Here is a 26422-nt window from a genome sequence, read left to right on the forward strand (position 1 = left end):
AAGAGAATAAAGCAATTATAGAATTACAACATTAAAACATTAGACATTAAAAGTTAAAATTAACATTAAAACCGGTTTTTAAAACCCCCAACACATAGATAGGGTTGACATGAGTTCTTGCACTAGTCTACTAACTACCTTTAAAATGTTAGTCCCCTTTGGGGTCCCAAGCCAGTTGGCAAAGCCAGGTTTTCAGGCTCTTTCAGAAGATCATGAAGTTGGGGGCAGATCTCAACTTGGAGGACATATTTCAAAGGGCAGAAGAAAAGAATCTTCTCCTGGACCCTGCCAGCTGCAATTCCTTGGCCGATGGGATTGAAACATGCCCCTTCTTCCAAAGCAAGTGGGGCGGGTCAATCCCACTGGGTTGAAACATGTCTCAGGTAACCTGGGCCTATGTCATCTAGGGCTTTAACGGGATAACCAAAACCTGGAGTTGCATCTGAAAGCAAAGCAGCAAACAGTGCAGTTTACACAGCAGTGGTTTAAATGGGTCACCTCGGAATCCCTAAGACTGTTTATTCATTTTGTGCCAGGTTTTAGCTTCCAAGTGCTCTTCGAGGATAGTCTCACAATATACAGTATAGGAAACGGTACAACTGGTGTGCACAATCTGAAGTTGTGCATTGTGCAAAGGCCACAATTGACCACAATTTCCTCTTTAAACAGAAGTTGTGAATCCAGGAGGATGGCTAGGCTTCACACAGATTCTGCCTGGGAAAGTGTAATCCATCAAAAAACTAAAGATATTAAGCTCCAGGATCCTGAGGCTGTTGGTACCCAAAGCCTCTTGGTTTTACCAGGACCAGCTGATTTTTTAAATTTCTTTTTGATGCCACTGACAGATCTACACTGAAGGAATATCTACCATTAGAGAATGAGAGTAGATTCTATGTACAATTTCAAATGTAAGGTCATTCTAAAAGCCAAGATAAACAAAGTAAAATCCAAATCAATTTCTTTCCCCAATACAGTAAAGTACAGTTGTAATAATGATTCTTCGTACAATCTGCTTTGACCTACCTGATAAAACCAAGGAAAGATTCGACCCTTGGGACAATAGTGACTGTCCACAATGCTAAGGAGGGTATCGATCACCATGGAAAGCCAGTGTTTTGTTGGAAGAAAGTCTGGCTCAGTCTGCAGAGAACAAAAGCACTGAAAATTATCTAATAATATTTTTTAAAAACAAATCTGGTTGTTTAAATGATGTAATAATTTTATTAACTGCCAAATAATAGAACAACACTAGGCACCATTATCAAAAATTACTCCCGAATTAGTATGTACATGTACATAAAGATTGAATGATATATTTTTATTTATTTATTTACACACACGCACAAACACACACACACACATTGTCCAAAAAGAATTGGAGTACAATTCTAATTTTATTACTGTAAGAAGTAATTTTCACTGTAGTCAAACGGATATAGGAATGCAATTTTAAATGAGTAATCTATATAGATTTTTAAATCATCGTTTTTGTTCTTGTGGTCATAAACTATTCATGTTTCCAGTGATATTTTAAGCAACTGAATTTAAAACTCATGTACCTGATTGCACCATATATTAGAAATAGAACTATGAGAACATCATGGCCAGTTATTAATGTTTACATATACAGTATTTGTTTTACAGTGAAAGCAATCAAGTCATTTTAACTCACATCAAATTGTTCTTCAATGTCCGAAGTAAGTTCTTTTTCATGCTTTGCAACAGCAACTGCCAGTCCTGTTAATGCTAGAAGACAATTCCCTTTAACCACTGGGCTTTCCCTGTTGAAAATCATGTATCAATTGTCAATGAAATAAAGGAAAAAATAAAGGAAGGAGAATGAGGTTAGAGAAATGGAATGAAAAGTCATCCCTTTTCAACAATCTGGTGTCTTCTAAAACTTTAAAGATCTACAAATTTTAGGATTACCACCCAGCATATACAGTATAATTCAGCTGAATTCTAAAAGTAGTAGGTCTAGCATAGGCTTTTCCTTTTAGAAAAAAGAAGGTTGACTTTGGTTGACATTTAATATACTTTCCATGAACTACAACAGAATTTTAAATATGTATGGGTTTTGGAAGAAGGGATTAAATTACGAGTTAAACCATTTAAAAAAAGGTTTGAACTTGTTTGCATACATCCCCTAGAAATGTATTTCAGTATCAGTATTCAGAGATGATGGATAAGAGGACCAGGATTCATAAAAAAAACCCAAAGCCCTTCCTTCCTACATCAGGGTCCTGATCCAAATTAGGCTATCCATGCTTGCTTTTTAAAAAGACCCTATTCACTAACTGAACCAAAGGTACAGCATTTAGTATATCTCCAATAATGTTTTGTAACTGTTATGTTAATATATATAATAAAGATAACAGTGAAAAGAACAAAAATATTAGTTTGTGTGTGTGAGAGAGAGTCAACATCTATGAAAGCAACAGTGTTGTGTAGTTGTTCATCCTGTATGAGGGGGATAGTGTTTTTTTAGTAAGATTTTCTTTTAAACAACCTTTGGTCAGATAGTGCTTCTTAAGGAAAGCTTCTCATGAGAGGGATGTAATAATAATATTTGTTTAAAGCAGCTTGTCCAATAACAACAACACTGTGCATTTAAAGATATTGGTTGATATTTAGGATGCTGGCAGCAACCTGTATCAACCATTAGCGCCAGTCAATGATATTTGTGATACATTTTTAAATGTTCAGTTGACTGAGTTACATGTTTAATGAATAAAAGAGATAATAATAATAATATCACAGCCTGTATTTATTAAGAAGCAAAGATCTTACTTGGAAGCTCCTTTGACTGCATCAGTTAGCATATCTCTAACCCTGTTAAAAGAGAGAAACAAGAAAGTAAAGAATGTGCTATGGAATTAGACAGTTTTAAGTGTGAGTGCGTGTGCGTGAGGGAGCTTCCTAAAAGGTCTGAGTTGGGTAGCAAGCAAAATATGGGGGAGACCAGAGATGGAAGAATCATTATTGATTGTACAATCATCCCCCCAATTAAGATCCTGTTCCAGGCAATCTCTAAGAAATGGATGTGCACTCTTGATAGTCTGCATCAACTGAAATTCTATTGCTGAATTGCATACTGGGTTGCTCAAATACTGAGCTGTTAATTATAGTTTTCTAGAAGAGACAGTGATCCACTAAGACAGATCAGTAGGGATTTCTAAAGTATTTATTGAACAGAATGAAAACAATAGATTGAGATTTATAACCTTTGCAGTAATAGGGAAACCTATTTTTTGCATTGTTTGCAGATTTCTTGGAGGTTCTGAATATTCTAGTCATTAGAACTGGTTGTTCTGTTGAAGGACTGATGGATTTGCAGAATAAGGAGATAGCTGACATGTGGACTCCCAAGGAGCCTCTCTCTCACTGTTTCAACTCAGATTATTTCATCACAATTTCATATCAGTATAAAACAATAAATATTCTTTTGACCATATTTTGTTGCATAGCCACAGAGGCTACATTCTTGCATTATGTTAGGCAAACTCAAAGAAACTTTATTTATTAAAATGTTCCTCACATAATGCTTCATTATAAATATAAACCAATTCTCACTAGCAAGCAAATGTTTATTTTAATTATCTTCTGCTTTGTCTCTACGTAGAGACAGATTAATCTTTTTAATGTCGTTTTTGTACAGGGACATAAGAATATTATAAGAAAGTTCATCATAATCAAAACTTCTTCATTTATCGCTAGTGCGATTAAACCCACAGTTCAACAATGAGGTGTGGTTTTCCTTGAGACTAGATAACTGCCTTTACTATTAAGATAAACTTCAAATTCCAAAATTTGAACCAGAAAATCTTGGATTACATACAATTTTCTACTTTACAACTGAATTTCTAGTTTTGTTCTATTTCATGTTTAGAGGCACAGTTGACATTACCTTGAAAATAATCTACCAAATACGATGTTTTGGGTTATGTTTTTAGCAACATTCAGATTGCTATGTGGCAAAGAAACAGCCTAATAATGTTGGATAAATATTAAATTTATGTATTTAAGATACATATATTTCTATATTGCAATCACAACCAGGCATATTTTTATACCAAATCCATACATTCAAATATATTGAACATAAAAAACTAAAGTATGGTCACTGATATTACAACAAAGTCATGCATTTAGATGCTAAACACATTTCCTGTATGCATCAAATTACTGAACGCTCAGAAAGAAATTTCAGAACAATTTAAGCAACTTGTTTAGGGATGTGCTGGCAAGTCCATCATCAAAATCCTTCAGACATTCTTCATACACAAAAGAAGAGCTACTGGTGAAAAACAACTCTTTGCGATTACACCTGGGACTTGCCATTTCTCTGCAAGATCATATCTGGTTTTTATCGTTAACACTTTTAAAGTTAGTAAAACTTACAACACTGAATCCTTCAAATTATACTACTTGTTTCTTTCCCAAACACCCCACCACTGTTCTAGGTGACAAGGAATAGATATAGTCATTGCCTTACCAGAGCCAGGCTGTAAATTGCTTGTATTGTACTTGCTCTAGTTCCTCTTTTCCATGCTTTAACTGCATCTCCAATTCAGCATGCCTCCCCTGTATAATCGTAACAAAAATCAGCAGGGGTACTTACATAGGTAGTAACACAGTGATTTTTACAGTTTTGTACAATTTCTACTTTTCTGCGTAATAAGATATGTGTTAAGTGATGGAATCTAAAATTTTAAGTTTGAAAAATAAAGATGCATCTCTTCATGAGGCCATATTTTCTCATTACTTTCATTCATGATTGGCACTTTTTGGAGAGTTCTCTGATAAAATAATGTACATTTAGACAGTTCAGTACACTTTGATGGTATAAATTGGGAAAAGTTGCTAGGTGCTTTATTAGTAAACAACTGTAGCATTCAGCTTAAATATCTTGCTGTTATTTATCACAATAAATATCCAGGAGATGTGATTCTAATATTTAGAAGAAAGTTTCTAAATTTCCTAAGTGTAGGGAAATGGAAAGAAACTTTTTCTTGGAATACTCTGTAAATTCTGCTGTGATGTAAAGATTATAAAAATTATATGCAATATTGTATCTTTGTGAGAAAGTATACTAAAGTATACTTCCCAATTATTTGTCACATTTTTCTGGTATGTTGAAATTATAAAAATATAATTTTTAGTAACATGGGTAAATAATAATACAATTCTTCACAAAGTTATGTTTGTGAAACAACAGTTCCTTCATTAATTGAGATTGGCAACTATTTCTTTGTGCTAATGATATGCATAGAGGTTACCCTAATCTTTTGAAGTCACACACACTAACTCACACATACAGAGGCAGAGGCACATACATACAAATTTAACAGCTATTAGATTCTGGTAGTTCATGGCTGAACTACCACAACCTAATAGATAGCCTTGTTCATTCAGCTCTAGTTAAGTGAAAAGTTAAACACAGATTCAGAAAGAATTAAATGAATTGTGCTCACTCATGTTTAACAACCTCAAATTAGTCTGAGAAAGAAATTAGGTTAGAACTAAAAGTGTGGATTCTACTCTTTGGTTCTTTATCTATGTTGCAATGTCCATCTTAATAAAATACAGAAATGTTAGAAAAATCACAAAAGAGCTATTTAAATGTTCTCTTAGTACAGTAAGTATTCTATAGACTATGATTTCAATTCATAACAATTCTATACTTTTTAAAAAGGTACAATTAAACTGTAAAATTCTTTCAATTTTACAAGTTGTAATTATGCATTTTTCATGGTTTATTGTCCACATTACTGTAGCACTGCAACACTGTTTTGTTTAAAAAAACAAATTCAAAATATATTTTAAAAGACATGTGTTAAAAACAGGTTAGATTTGTAAGGCATTTTTATATGCAACTTTCCTAATTTTAGACTTCCCAAAAGCCATTTTTTTAAAAACACCCATCACCTTATTCTGGTTCTCAAATGTGTACATAATTATGATGCAGGATTTTAGAATGCAGGAAATTTCCATGATATAAATCATTTTTTTTAAAAAAGTAACAGTAAACATTTTTTAAAATCCTAGAATTAGAAACCTACAATTAGAAACTTGGATACTACTGGACTTTTTGCAATGCTATGAAGACCAAATGTACTAGCAAAATTAACTGAAATTATTCTATATTCATAATAGACACAGAATTCTATTCAGTGTCACATATAACTTCATTTTCTTCCTCTTGTTCTTTTTCAGCATTACACAGTAAATGAAGTAAATTTGATCCAGATCTCCCAAAATTATCTAAGTAGATAACACTGAAAATCTGTTCTATTACTGATATACCATCTATTCAATGTTGGATACACCCCTTTAATAGGTAAAGGTTTCCTCTGTCCAGTTACTTCCAACTCTAGGGGACGAGGCTCATCTCCATTTCTTACTTGAAAAGCCTGCGTTGTCTGAAGACGTTTCCATGGTCATGTGGCCAGCATGACTATACACGGAGGCACACAGAATACTGTTGTCTTCCCACCAAAGTGGTACCTATTTATTTATTTGCATTTGCATGTTTTTGAAATGGAGATCCCTTTGGCAGGTTCTTTGGTGAGCTGGCCAGAACAGATACCTTTCATTAAATGTACATGTTGAAAATTAATGTTATTTCTTCATCTTAAATCCAGAGTGCGGTGTATGGTTATAATAAACACCAGATTCACTTAATAACCATGTTACTAATTTAAGAACTGCAGTGATTCACTTAACAAATGTGGTGAGCAAAGTCATAAAATGGGGCAAAACTCAGTTAACAAATTTCTCACTTGGCAACATAAATTTTGGACTCAAATGTGGTTGTAAGTCAAGGACTACCTGTAACTGCAAACCCTGAATGCATCGGCCATGCTTGCTTACTTATGTATTTACATAAAAAGTTCATCCCACTTTACAAGAAAACAAGAATATCCATTTATATACTGTATATACTAATATCTCATACTTGAATAATTGCATGGTATGCTCTCTCCATAAATCCAGCCCAGGAATGAGGCAGCAACAAAGAGTGATGCCACTCTGAAGGCTGAATGTTAACCTGCATGTCAAAGAAAAGAGAATAAACTGAACAAAAATATACAGTTACAAAGTAACACATACCCACAAGCACACACGTATACACAATCTCAAATTTACACTGGATCGCTGCCATTATCAAATATTTTTCTTCTTTGTATCAAGTATCAGTTTTGAAGTTTGTACAAATAAAAATACTCATACTTTTACATTTCCTTCTGGTTATTCAGTTTTACAGATTTTTCATGCAGACTGTAATTCAAAAGACAAAACAACTTGTCCTGAAAGCCCCATTAGTCTTATCTGATGGGAAATTGCTTTTCCTTCTTCCACTAAACATTTAGGGAATTACTAAGTGAATAAATAAACAAAGTAGTGCACTTTGAGGAGGCTTTCAAATGCAATTTGTGTAGCAAAATAGACATCTTGTTAAAGATTTCATAATACAAAAAGTCTCTGAGGTACTACAAGGACTTGTAAACTACAAATAAATTTGGTTTTTAAATCCATAGTACACTGATTGCACTATATTAATATCGAATATTTTACAATAGATCTTAATCATAAGGAAAAATTATCCATATATAGTAGGGGTCTTCAAACTTGGCAGCTTTAAGACATGGACTTCAACTCCCAGAATTCCTCTTCCAGTCATGTTAGCTCAGGAATTCTGGGAGTTGAAGTCCACAAGTCTTAAACTTGCCAAGTTTGAAGACCCTTGATATATAGGAATGGAAAACTTTTATTACCTCAATCTACTTTGGCTAAGTATCATTTAAAATAACAGAAGTACAGTCAGTTTTTTCCCCAAAGAAACTAATAGCACAACTCCACATTTCTTTGTAAAATAGTTTTACTATAGCAAAATGCCTGGGATCATTTCTATTTGTTCTGGGACTTCAAAGACCTCTATTTTTTTAAAAAAGAAAAAGAGCACTGTAATTAAAATGATTGTGGTGCATTGTTATGTCTCATAATATTGTATGGCAGGCAAAAGAATCAGTTTTTGTTCCTGTGTCCAATTATTTTTAGCATGGCCTCAACCAAAAACATTGGAAGTTGTCATGACAGCCATTTGGAGCCTATTAAACACAAGTTATGAGAACTTGGCAGTTTTCAGGTCAACATAAATTCACATAATACTAACTACTATGTTACTAATACACAAACACATCTTGGTGTACAAACATGTACATTTTGATTTGTTTCACCAATATGTAGGAACTAAATTTTGCCACTCCCCACTTCCAATTTTATTCTTACAAAACTCATTTTGTGAAACTATCCAGAGATAAAATGAATGATCCAACATCGCTCAGCTTCATGGTTAAGTGTGTATCTGCACAATCCATGTCCAATGTACGTAAGCCAACTTCGATTATAATACATTTTTTTCAATATCCATTGCTGTATTTTTTATTTAAAAAACATTAGAATGATTTATTTAAAAAACCCAACTTTGATTTTATGTTCAATTCAGTTTCTTTCATTTCAATCACAATGCTTAAAAGGCAGCAACAGATTATTCAGGTAATTTGAATAAGGAATATTAAAAAATAAAGGAGTGCCATTCTAACAATAATAATAGAAGTTTTAAATCTTAAAAATCAAGAAACACCAAGAAAAGTGGAAATATCAAAACCACCTGTTGAAGAATGAAATTAATTCTGTTGAGGCAGTCCATACAATAATTGGGCTACAAACATAGATAAAACTTTGATCTAGATTTTGAGTTGTCCCAAAGGTGCTTTTTCAAGAGGCAACTGGGTTTTTTTTCCTTTGAAGACGTTTCACTTCAGCTCTACAACACAATCCTTTCAGCAGTTCCAAGAAGGCTCCACACCCTGAGGTGACCCTGACAACACAGATAAACCCCCAAGTGGCGTCAAGCACTCGCTAAAAGAATGTAAATAACCAGCTGTCTGCGAGGAATACAAATCCTTTATTCCCTACCATCCAGTCAGAGCTAAAGAAGCTATTTGGATGAGAAGCAAAACGTCTTCAAATAAAAAACAAGAAAGCCCAGTTGCCCCTTGAAAAAGCACCTTTGAGAATCATAGGAAGTTCCATAATTCAATAATCAAAGTTTTAATTACCCTAGATTGCATTTCTTGAATATTTATCAAGGTAAGATGAGACTCATTGAGAGGATGAGCAAGAAAAGGAAGATCTCTTAAATACCATATTACCTATGGGAATGTTTGTGTAGTTCTGCTTCATCCAATGTACAGGTGGTCCTTGACTTACAACAGTTCCAAAGGCACTTTAAAAAGTGACTTATGACCATTTTTCATACTTATGACCACTGCAGAATCTCCATGGTGATGTGATCAAAATTCAGATGCTTGGCAATTGACTCATATTTATGACAGTTGCAGCGTCCCTGGGTCATATGATCTTTTGCCACCTTTTGACAAGCAAATTCAATGGGGAAGGCAGACTCACTTAACAATCATGTTACTAACTTAAGAACAACAGTGATTCACTTAATAACTCTGGCAAGAAAGGTTGTAAAATGGGGCAAAACTCACTTAACAAATGTCTCACTTAGCAATAGAAATTTTGGGTTCAATTGAGGCCATAAGACTACCTGTAGACAAAAGAATTAGCTTCAAAGTTTTAATTTCTATTTTAGATTATTAAGAACTAGTTTCTTCTGTTTTAGATTATTAGAACTAGTTTCTTCTCCAAACCTTGGCAAACTGTAATTAATCTTAAATAAGATGAAATTTATGTGCCTAATCATAGCACATTAGAACAGAAGGATTCTGCTGATGGCCCTTGTTGTCTCCCAGTAGAACTTGTGAAGGTGTCCTTGATTTTCTCTCTAACAGGACTGTTTTTTCTGAAATGATTTGTTCTGAGCAATTTTCTACATCACTGTCACATTCCTGTCATCTGGAATAGTTGGGGATGTCATAGAAACCATGGGCCTCTCAATTAATGTGACAAGATATACTCAAGACGTACTATTTGCTGGGAAAGATGAAATTGATCCAAAAAAATCCACAGAATGAGAAGTTCAAAAGAACCGCATTATTGATGGATCACTACTCATAAACTTTGCACAGGAATGGAAAAAGGGTTATTAACACGGCCTTTGAAAATTACTAAATTCTGCTGCTACAACCCTATGGTGATCTTGATGAAAATCTGGTTGATCTATGGAACAGGGATAGGGCAACAGTTGACAGCAGTTGACATAATCAGTCCCAAGCACCCTCTCATAATGCATGAAGTCCAGGTTTTGATTTTCTGGGGAGCTGACAGCAGTGTTTGAGTAGATAATTAGTGTAACAATGGAAAAGGACTTAGCATTAAGCCAGCAAAGGATCAAAGGTTTAGAGTTTAGTGTGTTAGCAACATTATCTGGGTCAGGATGCAAATGTAGACAGCTATGTTCAGATTATTCACATTGATATTTTTGAGAAGGTATAAACACAAAAAAGGTAGCACCATGGAGAGCTCCAATATGGGAAGGGGGACAGGGAAGTGGGGAGCTATTGAAAGCTAGAACATTACATGTGGATTGTCTCTGACTGAATCTTATATAGGATTTTAGCTTTCATTTGTTTTTATCATATATTTAAAGAGGATCTTATCTTGATCAGTATTAAGGTGATTGTGGTATCATGAAGCTTTTAATATTTGAGAGTAGTAATGTGTTCTCAAGACCACAATGGGTATTAGTTTCAGGGTGGTGCTGTTCCCCTTCCCCCCTCCCCCTGAGAAGGAGGTTTTGAGCTAGTTCAGACTCAAAAAGATGCTTCTGGTACCAAATCCTCTTACTGGTCAGAAAGACTATCTCAATAATTTCTTGTTTTAGGAAAAGGAATTACATTTCAGGATCAAGACATATCTCTTTCATTAGAATAAGGCAAGTGTCTTCCAGTGAATAAAGTAACATTACAGAAGAGATACTGGTATAACTGGAATATTTTGCAAAACATTTTCCTGATAAAATAAACAATTAATAATAAATAAAACCCAAGGAATTGGATTAGAAATGAGGGAGGACCTAAGTTTGGATTCACTCTCTGCCATTGTCAGGTGAAAGCAACCAGAACTACTCATGAAAACCCTCCAGGCTGTAAGTTCTGGAGATTCAGAGAGGCAGCCTACATGACAGATCTTCATTTTTTGTCATATCATTGGCTCTACTTTTTGCAGAGCCATTTTCAGGCCACCATTTTTTTTAAATCTGGAAATCACAATCTTTGCTTTTTGGAGTAAAGTTCAAAATAATGACATAATAAACATTGGAGTCTTCTTGGAATTTTTTTAATCCTTTCTAGTCTGTGTTCAGTTCTGATCTGGAAAAAAAAACAGTCTTGAATCTCTTGGTAAGATGATTAATGTTGAGCATAAGACAGGTATAACTGCTTGTTCCGGAGCCTTTTATCTACTGCATTTTTCAGTTTACCTTTCTGTCAAAAGAGGTATTACAGAATACTGACCAAAAGCATATTCAAATTTTATACCTGCCATGTTCAATGTTTTCTTATTCGGAATCAGTAAGCAACTACATATAAATAGGGAGTGCTGTATGCATTCAAATTTGCAGAAAGATGACATGTTTGACTTTCTACCATGAAGAGACTCGATCAGCTTCTGTTTACCAGGAATGTCTTAACTTTTGCACACAACCGTAAATATCAATCTTGGTACCAGCAACTTTACTAGAAGTTAGAAATCAGATGTCTCTTAATCAAATTCTCTTTGGGAGGGCAGAAACTACTCAAAATGATGATTTGTAACTGTTGAAATATATTAAGATAAGTGTTGGTCTGTCTAATCTACAGAGGAGGGTTCTTTGAAGACACTTTCTAGGCACACCTAATTGGAATAGTTGACCAAAAGATAGGCTGATACTGCAATATCTACCACAACTTCTTTACCAAACAATAAAACAACAAGTTAGCACTTTGGGAAGACTTACATGATGAGCTATAAGAGTTATTCTAAAAAAAAAAATTACAGAAATGTAAAGAATACACAACTTTGGATTTCTGCTCATAAAACTGTATGTCTGTCTTTAGTAGAAAATCAATTCTAAAGAATGTGAAAGATACTTTATATACTAAAGCAATTCTATTGACAGACTAACAAAGACACCCTAACAAAGATTATCCAAAGAAATACATCAGATAATGATTATTGTATCGGTTGGAGATGGGTATATAAATATGATATATACATATGCTCTTCATTCATATTTAACCATGTTAGCCAAGCTTAAATGCTCAACTAGATAAACATTTCATTCATTGTGTATGTTTTATATATAGCATGAGCATTTGTTTTGTATATAACATGAGCATTCTTCCTAAAACTGACATCCGTTATTTACCATACATGCCAAGAAACACAAAACATAATTTTAAAACAACAGTTTTTAGTTTTACACTTTTCACCGAAAATAGTGTCTTTAGACGCACCTCTTACTAAAAATGCCAATTAAAAATTCATTTAGAAAATAGCTATCATAAGCTTCTCTGCATGCAATTTACATTCCAATCCCAGCTACAAAACTCCACATATTGAAAAGAACTCATTTAACTGGTCCTAAATTAACTTTTGAGTATTTAGTTCAAGTACAGCCTATGGATTCCTCTGCAAGGAAAATTAAGGAGTTCCTTAATAAATTCTTACAGAATTAATAAAGAACTTCATAAGAGAAAAACAGTAAGAATGTTTAAAAATCATAAGAAATCTCTACATGGGTGTTTTGGTAAGTAAAGGACAATAATTCATGTCGAAAAGCAATGTGTTGAATGAGTTTTTTAGAAAATAACAATAATACAGCTATCATATCATAGAATTATTTTATCTTAAGAATCATAGAATTATTTTATAATCATAGAATTATACCATATCGTACAATTATTTTTTATCTTAAGAAAGTATGTGTATGTGTGTGTATAATTAAGAGGCATCAACGCAGTAATATCTGAAAAATGGTTACCTATATGAATTCAAAGGGAGCTTATTATATAGAGTAAAGGAAAACCTTGTACTCAGAGGGACTAAAAAACATTAAGAGTGGGCAATTTGACCCCCTCCGCATATTATTGTACTGTAATTCTCAGCATTCCCAAAACCATCCACACAGGCTGGAGCTTCTAGGAATTGTTTGGAAACATCTTTAGAGAATTAAGTTATTTATCATGAAGTAGCAGAGAGGAAGTCTGATGTATTTGTCAGCAATCCCCACATCAATGTGCTAGACTTTTTCCTGGAATCTCAGTTCTTACACTCGCTTTGGGGAGAAAAATCCATACAACCATTCTTTAATTTGTGGAGTCCTTGGGCTCTCAGAATTTGGTTGTTTTCTTGTAGATGTTCATTGCCTGAACTGTTGCATATAACTGATATGCAGTTTTGTTTCCTCTTTGTGTGTTATACTACTTAGTTAACCATGTTTACTAATGCTGATCAAAAATAAAGTTTCCAAGATCCAGACAGCTCCAGGCTGTTGATTCCTGGTGTCCAAAAACATTTGAGCTTCACAACTAATGTAATACAAAATGCACAATTCTTTTTATTCATGTGGAAAGTTAATCTCTCCATTCATGGATGAAAGTTAATCTCTAGTGTGTATTGTCCAGAGTGTTTGGATCAGGGCAGTATTTAAATATTGTAAAATAAAGCACTACAGTTTTTAACAATAATGAAGAATACCAAAGTGGCAGAGCTGACTCCCATTGGCACAGAGATATGTTAAATCAGAGACAAGTTGAGAATTCTGAACTTCAAATCAAGAGACAAGTTGCAGACTTCTCCCCTTCAAATCAAGGAATCAACTGAGAGCCTTTCTCAAATATTTCTAATGTGGAATTATTTGGCCCGATTGAACCCTTCATTTAAAAAAAACCCTTCCTTCCTTTTTTTGCCTTTCATTCATTCAATTAGACACATTTGTTATTTAATTTAAAAAAAGCAGTAGAAGAGTCTTACAAATATGTGAAAACATACTGCATAAACATAACAATGACAAGGAAAAAAATGTTTAAGATACAAATATTAATAAAACCCAAAGCTTTTCTTTTAGATATGATGGACAAGCCAATTGAAAAACAATTTGGGGTGCTATTCCTTCACATGGTGATGGCTGCAAGAATTGTACTTGCCAAATATTGGAAAGAAAAAGGGACCCCGACTGTTGCAGAATGTACTTTGAAGTTGACTGAATTAGCAGAGATGGCAAAATTAACTGCTTTGATTAGAGATAATGGACTAGACAGCTTCATAAGAGACTGGAAACTGTGGCCTTTCTATGAGCTAAATATAACAACAGATGGATTTGAAGATTAGTGTAATGATTAGTTTAACCTGTTGACTGCTTTTTCTTCTTTCTTCGTATGAAAAAGCAGTAATTTCTCCTCCCCTTTTACATACATACATACATACATGTGTGTGTATCTGTATAAAAAGGGAGGAGAATTTACTGCTTTTTCTTTTCTTTTAGCACTCAGCCATATTTTTTCTTTGTTGTTGTTAGGGTTGAACGTATGCTATTGTTTTGTTTCATTTTATTTGTTTGTTGTACTGTATTTTACTGATTTTATGATAAAATAACAAATAATATATAAAAAAAGAAAAGCAGTAGAAGTGAAATGTTATTTTGCAAATATTGTAACTGCATTTCCCAGAAGCTGGCTACTTCTTTTTCGCCAAAAAAAAAATGTTTCTGAAAATGAAATTACCATTTCAAATAACTTTTATTAAGCTATATCAGGAGCAAGGTTTCATCTTAATATCTTGCATCCTACAGAAAAAAATTACCACACAAATGAATAACTCTGAATCATGTTTCCAAAGCCTAGAACTGCAAATGCAAAACACTCGTCTCTCTCATTATTTCATCATTTTTTATTTTTCCTCCGATTCAAATTTAATACAAACATGTATCTCTGTCAAACCAAAAGGAAATTTAGCCCCACAGGAAACAAACAAAAGCCTTGAAGTTGTAAAATAGAACACAGACATTTCTTTTTATAAAATAAAAATATATTCCAAACTCTGAAGGAGGAAAGAAAGATCTTTTTTGTGGTTGATAGCAAATAAAAAATGTGTTTGTAGCAAAAAATATTTATTATTATTGTCAATTTATTTGCCGTGTATCTTGCAGTTCAAATGATTCTTAAATAAGAATCTCCTATAGAAAAAGAGAAGAAAGTAAGACTACACAGAAGTTCAGGGCAATTAATAAAACATTTCGGATGAGGCAGACAGATTTATTCAGTTGACTATATTTAAAAGAAGTGTTGGTTTTCCTTTGATCTTGCAACATAAAGCCCAAGATCTACCTCCAATAGTCCTTCTAACTAGCCCTATTCGTAAGCAAAACGCTATCCAAAAACTGAAGCCTATTTTTCAGTCTGGAATGGATCAACTGCTAGCTAATTCCTATTACTGCTAAGTATTACCTTAGTTTATCTTCTTGCCTCTTCCTATTTGAAGCACATAATGTGGAAGAAGAGTCTGGCATATAGCAGAAAAATCTTTCCATGTTCAAAAATGTAACAGATTCATCCAGTAGCAAGTTTTAAACTTTTATTGCAGTTATAAGCAATTGACAACTATTTCCTGAAATCAAGATTTTCATTTAACTTTTATGCTGTAAGCTGCCCAGAGTCATTAACATGCAATGGATGCCAAATAAAAATAAATAAATAAATAACAAACAAATAAACATAAAATTTCAAAGTCCTATATTGTATCCAAACCTGGGAACACACTGTTCTTCCATTTTTTTTCCTGAATTCAAACAATAGTTAAAACCTACATTTTCAATCGTGACTGTACATTGTTTTACAATTATTTTAATATTCACTTTTCAACTTTAATACTTCTCAATTGTTCTCTAATATATTTTGGTGCTATCAGTTGCCTTGTCTTAATAGATACAAAACTTTGTATAAATTAAATAAATCAGGAAACAAACTTATTTTTATGCTATTTTTCTACCAAAACTATTGTAAGCAACATAAAAATAATCTTTTTGGTTAATCTTAACAGAAGTCAATTTAAGACTACAGAAGATATGAAGTATATGAGGGAAACAAAAACCTTCAAATTATTTTAAGTGATTTCCTCCTGATTATCCTCAGAAATTTGGCTCTGTGAAATAAAGGTTTATTAAACAGGCACACAAAACAAGACAGATTTTCATAACCTTATTATTAATGTTATAGGGAAGTGGATTCTCCAAGAGGCTTTTTAAAAAAGAGTAAAAAGAGGTTTTTACTAATGACCAAGAATATTCAAGCAACTGTACATGTAGTTGGAAAGCTGAGCCACTGACATCTTTCAACAACCCAGAAAAGTGTGAAAGCTAAGAAAGTTAGAACTCGGAGTATTGTGCAAGTTAGTCAGAACAGAGTACTGGAATAAATTCTACACTGTAGCTGAAAACTGAGAAGTGATAGATTCTGCTAATATGAAAGCAAGATCCCTGTGCCAGATTTAGATTTTTAGAAGTGTGTATTTTAACTCACGTTGTCCTCCGTTGTATTTTACATCAGAATTCAGCATAGACCCATAAAGGTGTAAGACAAGTGCCACTGGATTAGATTTTTTTAAAATAGGAATTTCAGAAGAATAATTGCAATGCTGCATCTTAAAGATCAAAAAGCACAGCGTTCTGCAGGTTTACAGATTTAATAACTACTTCTGAACCTGGAATTTTTTAGACATATCACAGATAATGATATGACAGTAGTAAAATTTAGAATGCAATTATACTGCGTTGTGCACTGTGCGTTCTGAAAAAACAGTGGAGGGAAATGGGGTGACAATTGTTTAATGCAACTTCCCAAATTTGTGTCCTTCCAAAAGTGTTGGAAGTACAATTCTAAGAATTTTCAGCCTTGATGGCTAATTCAAGGGATCCTGAGAATTACATTTCTACCCTTTCTGGGTGGCATAAGGCTGCTCTAATACCGGTAGTTACTACAATTTAAGAAATGTTAAATAAAATAGAAACTCTTCTTCAAAAGTTTGTCTACTCTCATAAAGTTGAGTAAAATTCAAAATGGTCTTCAGTAACTCTTCCTTAGTCTGCAGGGTACCCATTATCTGAATAGAGGTAGATATAAATTCTTCCTGGCAACCCAGCTGCCATTCAAATGTCTGAACAGACAGGAAATAATTTTACATAGTTAGCTTGCTCAGAACCTTCCTCCAGTTATAAAAATAGCACCAATAATATAGCAGTTTGATGCAATCTGACAGAAATGCCAACATACCCGTCACATGCTTTCATACTCTACTCCTATCTGCTCTCTGCAATTTCTGAAAATCAGTTGTTGTAGATGGTATAAGGATTACAGTTAATTATAAATCCTTTTCTTATTTTTTTGTCCCTACCTTAAATCATACTTCATGCAAGAAAGTTACAGCTTCACTTTATAAAACTTTAGTGCACAAATATTAGTTATATTAATATAATACCCCAAGATGCTGAGAACATTGAAGAGACACACTGTGTTGTTGTTGTTGCTGTTGTCATTATTATTATTATCATTATGCAGTAGTAACAAGGGATATGGGTGACTCCATAGGTTGCCATCCCCTAATTGTTTTTCAGGCAAGCCTGGAACTGTCAAGAATGTCGGTTGCTTAAGCAAAACTGTTTAAAAGAGTTGAAGATATAACTCTGATGCTCTGATTTGCATAGTGTTTTAGAGAAAACACTTAAACTCAGAGAGCATTTCATTAGATGAATTTATGTTTTCCATTCTCCTTAAGTTTACTTAATTAAAAGCAAATTACAATAGCACATTGCTTGCAGCTACCATTTCAAAATTAAATATAAGCAAATGGAAGCTCAGGTAGGGAAATAAATGCTTTGAATGGTTATACAAAAAAGGAGAATGGTGCCACTTACCTCATGGATGAGAACTATAAACATCTGGTGGAAGTTTCGCCCCCTGCTGGCTAAAAAACGACTGATAGGTTTGCCGTCTTTGCCCACATGGATTGGAAGATCATAACTCAATAACATGCCAGCTGAAAAAAGTGTTTATACATGCATTAAATTGCTGTTAACTGCTCCAAAAACATATGCTAACATTATTGTAAAATTACATAAATTCAGAAAAGCTGAAATCTGGGGTTTCAGAAGAATTTGATAATTATTTCTTAAAGAGGAGTGGAGATACAAATACTGATTTTATTTTCAGTATATCATTTACCAAATTACACCAACTGAGCATGGTCCTGGTTCTACCTAATTAGCTTAGTACAGAGAGCAGAAAATATTTTTTTCTTCTTTTGAGGACTCACTTTTCTTATAGCAAACTTATTCTATAATACATCCATGAATGGACATGGAGACCCGATCTATTCCAAGTCAACATGGACATAAGAGCAAAGCTTGATCATCTCCCAAAGACATTTTATTACACAAAATTTACCTATTATCTATCTATTCTCATGAACCATATTGATTTTTTTTAGACCTTCACTAAATGCCATTGGAATATTTAATAATTCATGCACTTGGATGAGGCATGGTCTGGATGAAGAGCCAGATCTTCACTGCTCTTCTAAATAACAGCAGAGTGAGGTGGAGTCATCTGGATTTTAGGGGAAGCTGCTGCTACAGAGAATTATGTTCCCAGAATCCTAAAAGATGATACTGAAGGAATCCAGAGCATGCCAACCCTATAGAATCAAAATGGCTGGGAAGTTACTCAAGTAACCAGGCCCTATAAAGTATAGGTAACAGTCTAGAAGATTAGTTTTGGTGACATTTCAACTGTAGAATGCTTTGCTTTATGTGCAATATGTTTAAGTGTTTTAAAATATTCAAATATCTTATTATTCAGGCTTTTAAAATGCTGTGGCTTTTTAAAATCCCTGCTCTTAGTAATCAGAACATTGGACTAAGAACACTTAGTAGACAGCGTTACTAGGTGACTGTGCACTGTTCTTGTTTTTTTTAAAAAAGCAATGTACATGCAAGGCATGCATGGTATTCATTCTGAATGTCAAGTTATGCCAATTGTGACATTTAAATGTTTTAAAGTTATGAATGCCTCACTGAGTGACATAAAAATAAAGTTGATAAGTATACAAAGGGGCATTGCAAGAATCTAACCTGCAAGGCCAGGTTTCAGCCCAGGCTGCTTGTTCCTCTCATGCATTTTCATCATAAAGTTTGGAACACTTGATAGTGTTTTCCCATGGTCTGACCGCACAGTGTTTCCTCTCAGTGCAGAATGGTATATTCCACGAGGCATGTTAGCCATCTCTTCTTTCACAAGTGATGTTGCAAACTCTTCAAAAGCTAAAGGGGAGGAGGGGAAGAAGTGAAAAGGCAGTGAAGGACAGAAAGAAAACAAAAGGTGATTGACTGGAAAAACCAGAACCACCCAACCAAAGCAGAACCACAATGATTATCTGGGAATGTTATACTGAAATAAGTACTAACTCCATTTTCAACTGCAGCTTCAAGGTCATGGTTTCTGTAACTCCTAAGCGAGATTTCATATTCACCTCCCACTCAAAATGTCACCTCAGGAAGCCTTCAATAAATGGTGTCAGATGTTCCAGCTTAGGAACAAAAACAAACAGCCCAAAATGTCTTATATGTTGATCAATGGACCCTTTGTCTGACCATTCGAAAGAGGTCCCTGATTTGAAACAACAGAAGTGACTTTTACCATACAGCATCCAAAAAATATCCCAGCCTAGAGCTACACAATGCTTATTGTGGTTTTAAAATAAAACAATTCCAAGACAGATACTGAAAAATAAATAGATGCAACAGGGTTAGGTTGATCAAGGATAGTAAAGCTGGAGTTTTAATGTTATGTTAACTGATGAATTTTTTAACAATTGTTATAATTGGGAAACTGAAATGAAAGGGGAAACATAGTCAGAGGGACCACAGCAGGTCACACCACTCATTGGTTTATCATCAATAGGCAAAATAAGGCAACATTTGTGAGGTTTAACAATCTGTATGTGTTTTTTATTATATAATGAGAACTTGCATTTTTCCCCTCAGAAGGAAAGCTAAAAACAACTGTTTCTCATTATCTTGGTGGATCTGATGCACAGTTTTCTTAAAACAGATACAGTGCTCGGTATCTTATAAACTGGAGCTAGTATTGACTGAAAACGTATTCATATACTCATTCCTGCAAGCCAGACATACACAAAGTGTCACAAATCAGTTAACAAAATCCAGTCAGACTCTGATACGCCTTGGCTTTTTATCTTCCAATCTTTTCTTATTTCGTCTATTCTCCTGAATGCTACCCATTCTCCCACCCCACTTCCTGCCTGTTATTTCTCTTAATAATAGCCAGAGGGAAGTGTCAGAAAAAGCAGTCCAATATTTATATGAAGATTAGGACAACTTTTCAAATCTATTAGCAGAACAAAAAATTAACATGACCAAACTAAATCTAAATCTGTGCTTCTATTTAGGAATACTTTGGTTATTTCTTGTGATTTTTGTTCATACTGCCTAAAGTGCATCTATCAAACATTTCTTTGAGGGGCACTTCTTGCCCCTTTAACTACATATTTTGGACAACTGACACAAATTCATATAAAACAATTTAATAGTAGTAGCCTTTCTTTATCTGCATAAAGGAACAGAAGAAAAACTCCTTATCCAAACATTCCAATGGACATTACTTAGAGATGTTATCCAACGTGACCATGGAGATGCTGTAATGGTCATAAGTATGAAAAACGGTCATAAGTAATTTTTTTCAGTGCCACTGTAACTTTGAACAGTCACTAAATGAACTGTTGTAAGTCAAGGACTAAAAGCGCCATTTCCAAACTGAACTTTTAGAAAGAAATTTAAGAAAGTATGTGTTTGATATTATGAAATTTTACAACAATTTTATTACAAATTATCATGTTTTATGAATATGCTGCACCTTGTAAGACAGGAGGAGGAGTGAGTAACAACAATTTGATATATGATTGGCCAGGTACAGACAAATCTACTTCTTCTTCCTCCCCTTCCTCTTCCTCTACGTCCATTTTTTGTTGCTCCAATTCTGGTCTTGCCTACATGTATGATAAACCATGAAAAAAAAAGTGTATGCAATCAGTTATACAGAATCAAACTTCAAAAACTGAAAATAAGTTTCCCTAAGTCAACTGAAAGGAAAGACAACTAAACGTCAACCTTCCTCAGTTTGATGCTTTTAAATATGATGAACTAGAGCTGACATAATTCCCAGACTTCATGGTTCCTAGAGAAGTTGTTATAAATAGATTTTTGAGACATGAAATATGCCTTTTTTATTCCGTTGTCATAACATCAACACAAAAGTTTATTATTAAAAAATTTATAAGCCATTTCATATACCAATTAATATAAATTCATAACTTTTTCCACAGGAGTTTGATGAACATGAAATGGTTTACTTTTCCAATTATTATGTCCTTTAACTTTTATTTCTGAACTTTATTATATGACAATTTTTAATATTACTATTAAGCCAACATATAGGCATTTTCTATATTAACTAATACTGTACCTTATCATGTTACATTGCATAAAGTCAATATTGATATTGTTTATATTCCATTTTGGAGTTTTTATATTGATTTTAGCATCAGTATTGTTTAACTTATAGTTTTATATTATCATATGTTGCTCACCTTAATGAAGATTTGATTTTAATATAAAGCAGGCATGACGAATTAACCAACCACAGAAAAAATGTCAGTCCCACTAACGGCTTTATTTTCTTTTCTAAAAAAAATATTGTAACCTTCCTATAAGTGCCATAACCAAGAGATGTTTTAGTCCTCTCAGATTAAAAAAAGATGAAGTTAGGAAATTTCACCTTTATACAGGCTAAATCAGGGGTCCCTATGCTATGATGGCTGGAGAATTCTGGGAGTTAAAGTCCACAAGTCTTAAAGTTGCCAAGTTTGGAGATCTCTGGGCTAAATTGTAATCTGATAGTTTTTAACTGATGCATTATGTGAACTAAGTCTCAGAGGTTTATAAAACAGTTTAGGATTAATATAAGTAGTGACTGGGTAGGGTGGAGTGGGGTGGGTGAGTGGAGAATGCCATCAGCGATTGTCGCACATGTGCGCGATGTTGCACGTGCACAATAATGACTGACTGGGCAGAGAACGGAGGAGTGGGCGGAGAAGGGTGGGGCCTGCCAGGGACCCGTATTACCGGTTCTCCAAATTACCAGGAATGGTAACAACTGGTTCTACCGAACTGGTGTGAAGTGGTAGAATCCCACCCCTGGTTAATATTCAGATAGGTATGAGATATTCAATACATTATAACTTAATAAACTATGGCTTAGCTTAATATCTATTAAAGAAAGGATAAAGATGCTTCCTATGGATGCACAATGTTTCAAAAATCAAATCAATATTTTAAATTGAATTTGAAAGTTAATCAACAAACCAAGTAGAATATGGCATACTTCTCAGAAAACTATTATTAAAATCTTATTAGGAACAATCTCCTAAGTCAAAAGAAGAAAAAAATTGCTTCTCTTGTTCAAAATGTAAATTTTTTATAACTCTCTTGGAATACACAATCACCATATTGATTGAGTATTAAGAATGAGAGGTAGCCTTTTTTTTTGCTTGGCTTATCCACACCTTTATGACTTTGTTGGTCCAACTCCTTCTTACTATGCAACTCAAAAATCTGTTTATTTTCAAGACAAACATGCCCATTTACAGAAGGCTCTTTGCTTCTAAACTCCCAACTGCAACAAGTGGAAGGATATGAGTCCAAGCAACTAGAATATACTGTAATACAGGAGACAGAGTAGCAACTATACAGCCATTTCCTATTAAGATCAGATGAATTACTGAATGTCCAAGCAAGGGATCGAACACTGTTTCCACACTTGTATTCCTGTTGATTACAACACTCACCCATAATTAAAGTAAGAAAGATCTACCTGTTCAGGAAGATGGAGGATGGTGTATTCTTCAGAACGAAATTCAGAGAGAGATTTATATGCAGAAATTGCTACAAGAGAATCCTAAAGAAAAATATTCCCATCATATCATTGCAAATAAGAATGGATAAGAGAAAATACTGTATTTATATATTATGTTAAATGCCGCATTGATTTCCCAAGTAGAGAATGTAGGCCACGTTCTAAATTGCCTTGAACTTTGTGGTTAAAAGCAAATACTGTGTGCTAAAAATCATATCATCCAAAATTATTGAGCAAAAGAAACCTTTTTTTTTTTTTTACTGCACTGAAGTTGTAATATTCTGCAGTAGTTATACTATAGTAGGGCTTTGGGTAAACATTTGAGATATAACTTAATGGTAAGATCAAAAGTCTCAAAATACAAATTGACTGACTTATATTTTGAACCTCCTGACTGTAAAATGTTTTAAAAATAAAGAATGGTGACTTGCCCGTAGCGACACACAATTCATTTACCTTGACTGTACTGTGGTCTTGATGATATTTGTGGATTCTTATGGAAACTAATCAATACCATTGATCAATCATAACTGGGCATTAAATAAAAAATTAGGAAGGTATACAGTACTTTTAGAAAAAAAGAGTGCCTTTTTTCACATAACCATCATTACAATATAGACAAAGCAACTACCGTGTTTCTCATATAATAAGGCTGGGTCTTATTATTTTTTTTTAGACCTGAAAAAATGGCAAGGCCGTCTTTTTGGGGGTGACTTAATTCCCCCCCCCTTGCATCTTCGGGTGGGCGGCGACGGCTTGGATGTTGACCTCGGCTTTGGTGGGGCACTTCGTATCAGGGTCAATGCAGGCAACACCATATCCGGGTGCGCAACAAAAGTACTTCCTAACAGCAAGCCCCCCCCCACCATTCCTCCCCATTTTGCATGTTTTAATATAGGCCTTAATTTGGGGGGAGGGGCTTAATTTCATTTCATGCCTATAAAACATGCTGGGACTTCCTATTGGGGGAGGCCGTATTGTTGGAGAAACAGGGTAGATGTTTCATGCAACACAGAAAATATTTAAATAAGGCCAGATTCTGGCCAGTCAGTTCATTTTCTAGTATCTCACCTTGCTTTGTGTGTGGCTCCACAGGAAACTGACAACTTGAGCTTTAAACTTCTATAATGTCAAGTGGGGAAGAGAGAACAAAATCCAACTCATAAACATTCTTTTTATTAAGAAAACAGGACAGAAAATTGAGGTAAATAACACATCATAAAATAAACCAAGACAGGCAATTATGGATTAGCAGTTTACTTGAGGCAGTGACAAGGGAATAATATTTCTATGCGGCCACTGGAGTTTAATTTAAAATAACAAGAAAGGTTTTTGGCAATTTAGTTGGCTCCAAAGTGAAGACTAATAGTCCTTATTATACTTACTGAGAAATTTTCAAAGGTCAAAAATTATATTCAAGATCCCATATTCAATGATGTATAATAAAAATGCAAAGTACCACTTCAGGTTGAGGGGGAGGGGTTGACCTTTAAGTACCCTTAAAGAAGCAATTCAAAAAACACTTTCAATGTGACAATCTCAACCATGTAAACAGATTTAAATGCTTTTAGAAGCATAGAAGTTACCTATTAAAGCATTCTGCTCAGTCCTTCATTGAGAGAACAATTATATTAAATATATACAAATGCATTTGCAATACGAACACCAGATACAGCCAAATGACCCTAAGATTACCACCTTCTGCTCATTTGAGCAAACGGCGTGGGAGGAGGAGGAATAGGGGAAACACAGTACTAGAATTTAATATTTAACTGGATATTACCAAATTCTTTGGAAAGTATGTCTATGGAGTAATATAAGACAGGGGTCCCCAAACATTTTGGGTTCTGCGGACCGGTGGCACCAGCTTCAGCGGTAGAGGGGAATGGTTTCACATGTGCATCCTAAATCCTGTGCATGCACAAATGAAGCTTTGCATGCTCGCCCGCTACTTCAGCAACCCGGTTCCCAACAAGGTATAGCCCAATAGCGGGCCACAGCTTAGAATTTGGGCATCCCTGATATAAGAGACTGCACTGTAAAGTAGCTGATACAGGACCCAATGATCTTCAATATAAGGATGTAATCATCCTATCTATTTATTTATTTATTTTGATTTGTCAATCGCTTACAAGATAATAGGTGTAAGTATATACATAGTTATGAATACATGAAATGGGTACATATAAGAAAAATAAAAGAAACAATAGGACAGGGACGGTAGGCATATTGGTGCACTTATGCACGCCCCCTACAGACCTCTTAGGAAAGGGGTGAGGTCAATAGTAGACAGTCTAAGGTTAAAGTTTTTGGGGTTTGGGGAAGAAACCAGAGTCAGGTAGAGTATTCCAGACATTGACCACTCTGTTGCTGAAGTCGTATTTCCTGCAATCAAGTTTGGTGCGGTTAACCTTGAGTTTGTATCTATTGTGTGCTCTTGTGTTGTTATGGTTGAAGCTGAAGTATTCATTGACAGGTAAGTCGTTGCAATGTATGATTTTATATACCATACTTAGATCAGACCAAAGACGGCGTAATTCAAGGTTTTCTAGGTCTAGAATTTCAAGTCTGGTGGTATAAGGTATTCTACAACGAGTAGAGGAGTGGAAAACTCTTCTTGTGAAATATTTCTGGACTTTCTCAACTGTGTTAATATCAGATACGTAATGTGGGTTCCAGACTGATGAGCTGTATTCAAGTATTGGTCTAGAAAATGTTTTGTATGCTCTAGTTAGTAGTGTGATATTACCAGAGAAAAAGCTACGTAGGATTAGATTAACAACTCTTAATGCCTTTTTGGCTATGTAGTTACAGTGGGCTCTAGCACTTAGATCATTAGAGATGACTATTCCAAGGTCCTTGACAGAGCTTGGATCATCAACAAGGTCTTGACTATTCAGCTTGTATTTTATTTTCTGGTGGGTTTTTTTGCCAATTTGTAAGACAGACAATTTATTTGTTGAGATTTGAAGTTGACATTTGTTTGACCATTCTGATACATAGTCAAGATCTTTCTGAAGGGTAGCAGTATTGTCTGTGGTATTGAACAGCTTTACATCATCAGCAAAAAGAACGCAGTTACTCTTAATATGATCACAGAGATCATTTATGCAGATTATGAAGAGAGTTGGTCCTAGAACACTGCCTTGGGGGACACCACTATTGACAGGTACAGAATTTGATAGGACGCTCCCAATTTTGACCATTTGTTGTCTGTTTGACAGGAATGCTTCTATCCAGTTATGCAGTTGTGCAGAGATACCATAAGATTTTAGTTTTAGGAGTAGTTTGTCATGTTCCACTGAATCAAAGGCTTTACAGAAGTCTATGTAGATTGTGTCTATTGTTTTGCCCTAATCAAGTTGTGTAGTCCATATGTTTTTGCAATGTAAGAGTAGCAGATTACAGGACAGTTTTTTTCTGAAACC

General features: G+C 34.4%; 1 protein-coding gene across 2 annotated transcripts in view; it reads right to left on the reverse strand.

Moving 5' to 3' along the window:
• FOCAD (focadhesin) overlaps positions 1-26422 on the reverse strand; it is a 140125-nt gene that overhangs the window by 40301 nt on the left and 73402 nt on the right. For both annotated transcript variants that reach the window (XM_087926563.1, XM_026718356.2), the window contains exons 17-26: positions 24066-24116; positions 22953-23036; positions 20937-21069; positions 19136-19324; positions 17921-18042; positions 6959-7051; positions 4496-4584; positions 2791-2832; positions 1673-1781; positions 1024-1140 (exon numbers count right to left, since the gene is read on the reverse strand). In XM_087926563.1, the coding sequence (XP_087782689.1) occupies positions 1024-1140; positions 1673-1781; positions 2791-2832; positions 4496-4584; positions 6959-7051; positions 17921-18042; positions 19136-19324; positions 20937-21069; positions 22953-23036; positions 24066-24116 (1029 nt within the window). The remainder of the gene's footprint in view (positions 1-1023; positions 1141-1672; positions 1782-2790; positions 2833-4495; positions 4585-6958; positions 7052-17920; positions 18043-19135; positions 19325-20936; positions 21070-22952; positions 23037-24065; positions 24117-26422) is intronic.

The sequence above is a fragment of the Pseudonaja textilis genome, chromosome 2, assembly GCF_049901715.1.
Source record: "Pseudonaja textilis isolate UNSWEBS1 chromosome 2, rPseTex1.2, whole genome shotgun sequence".
Lineage (NCBI taxonomy): Eukaryota > Metazoa > Chordata > Lepidosauria > Squamata > Elapidae > Pseudonaja > Pseudonaja textilis.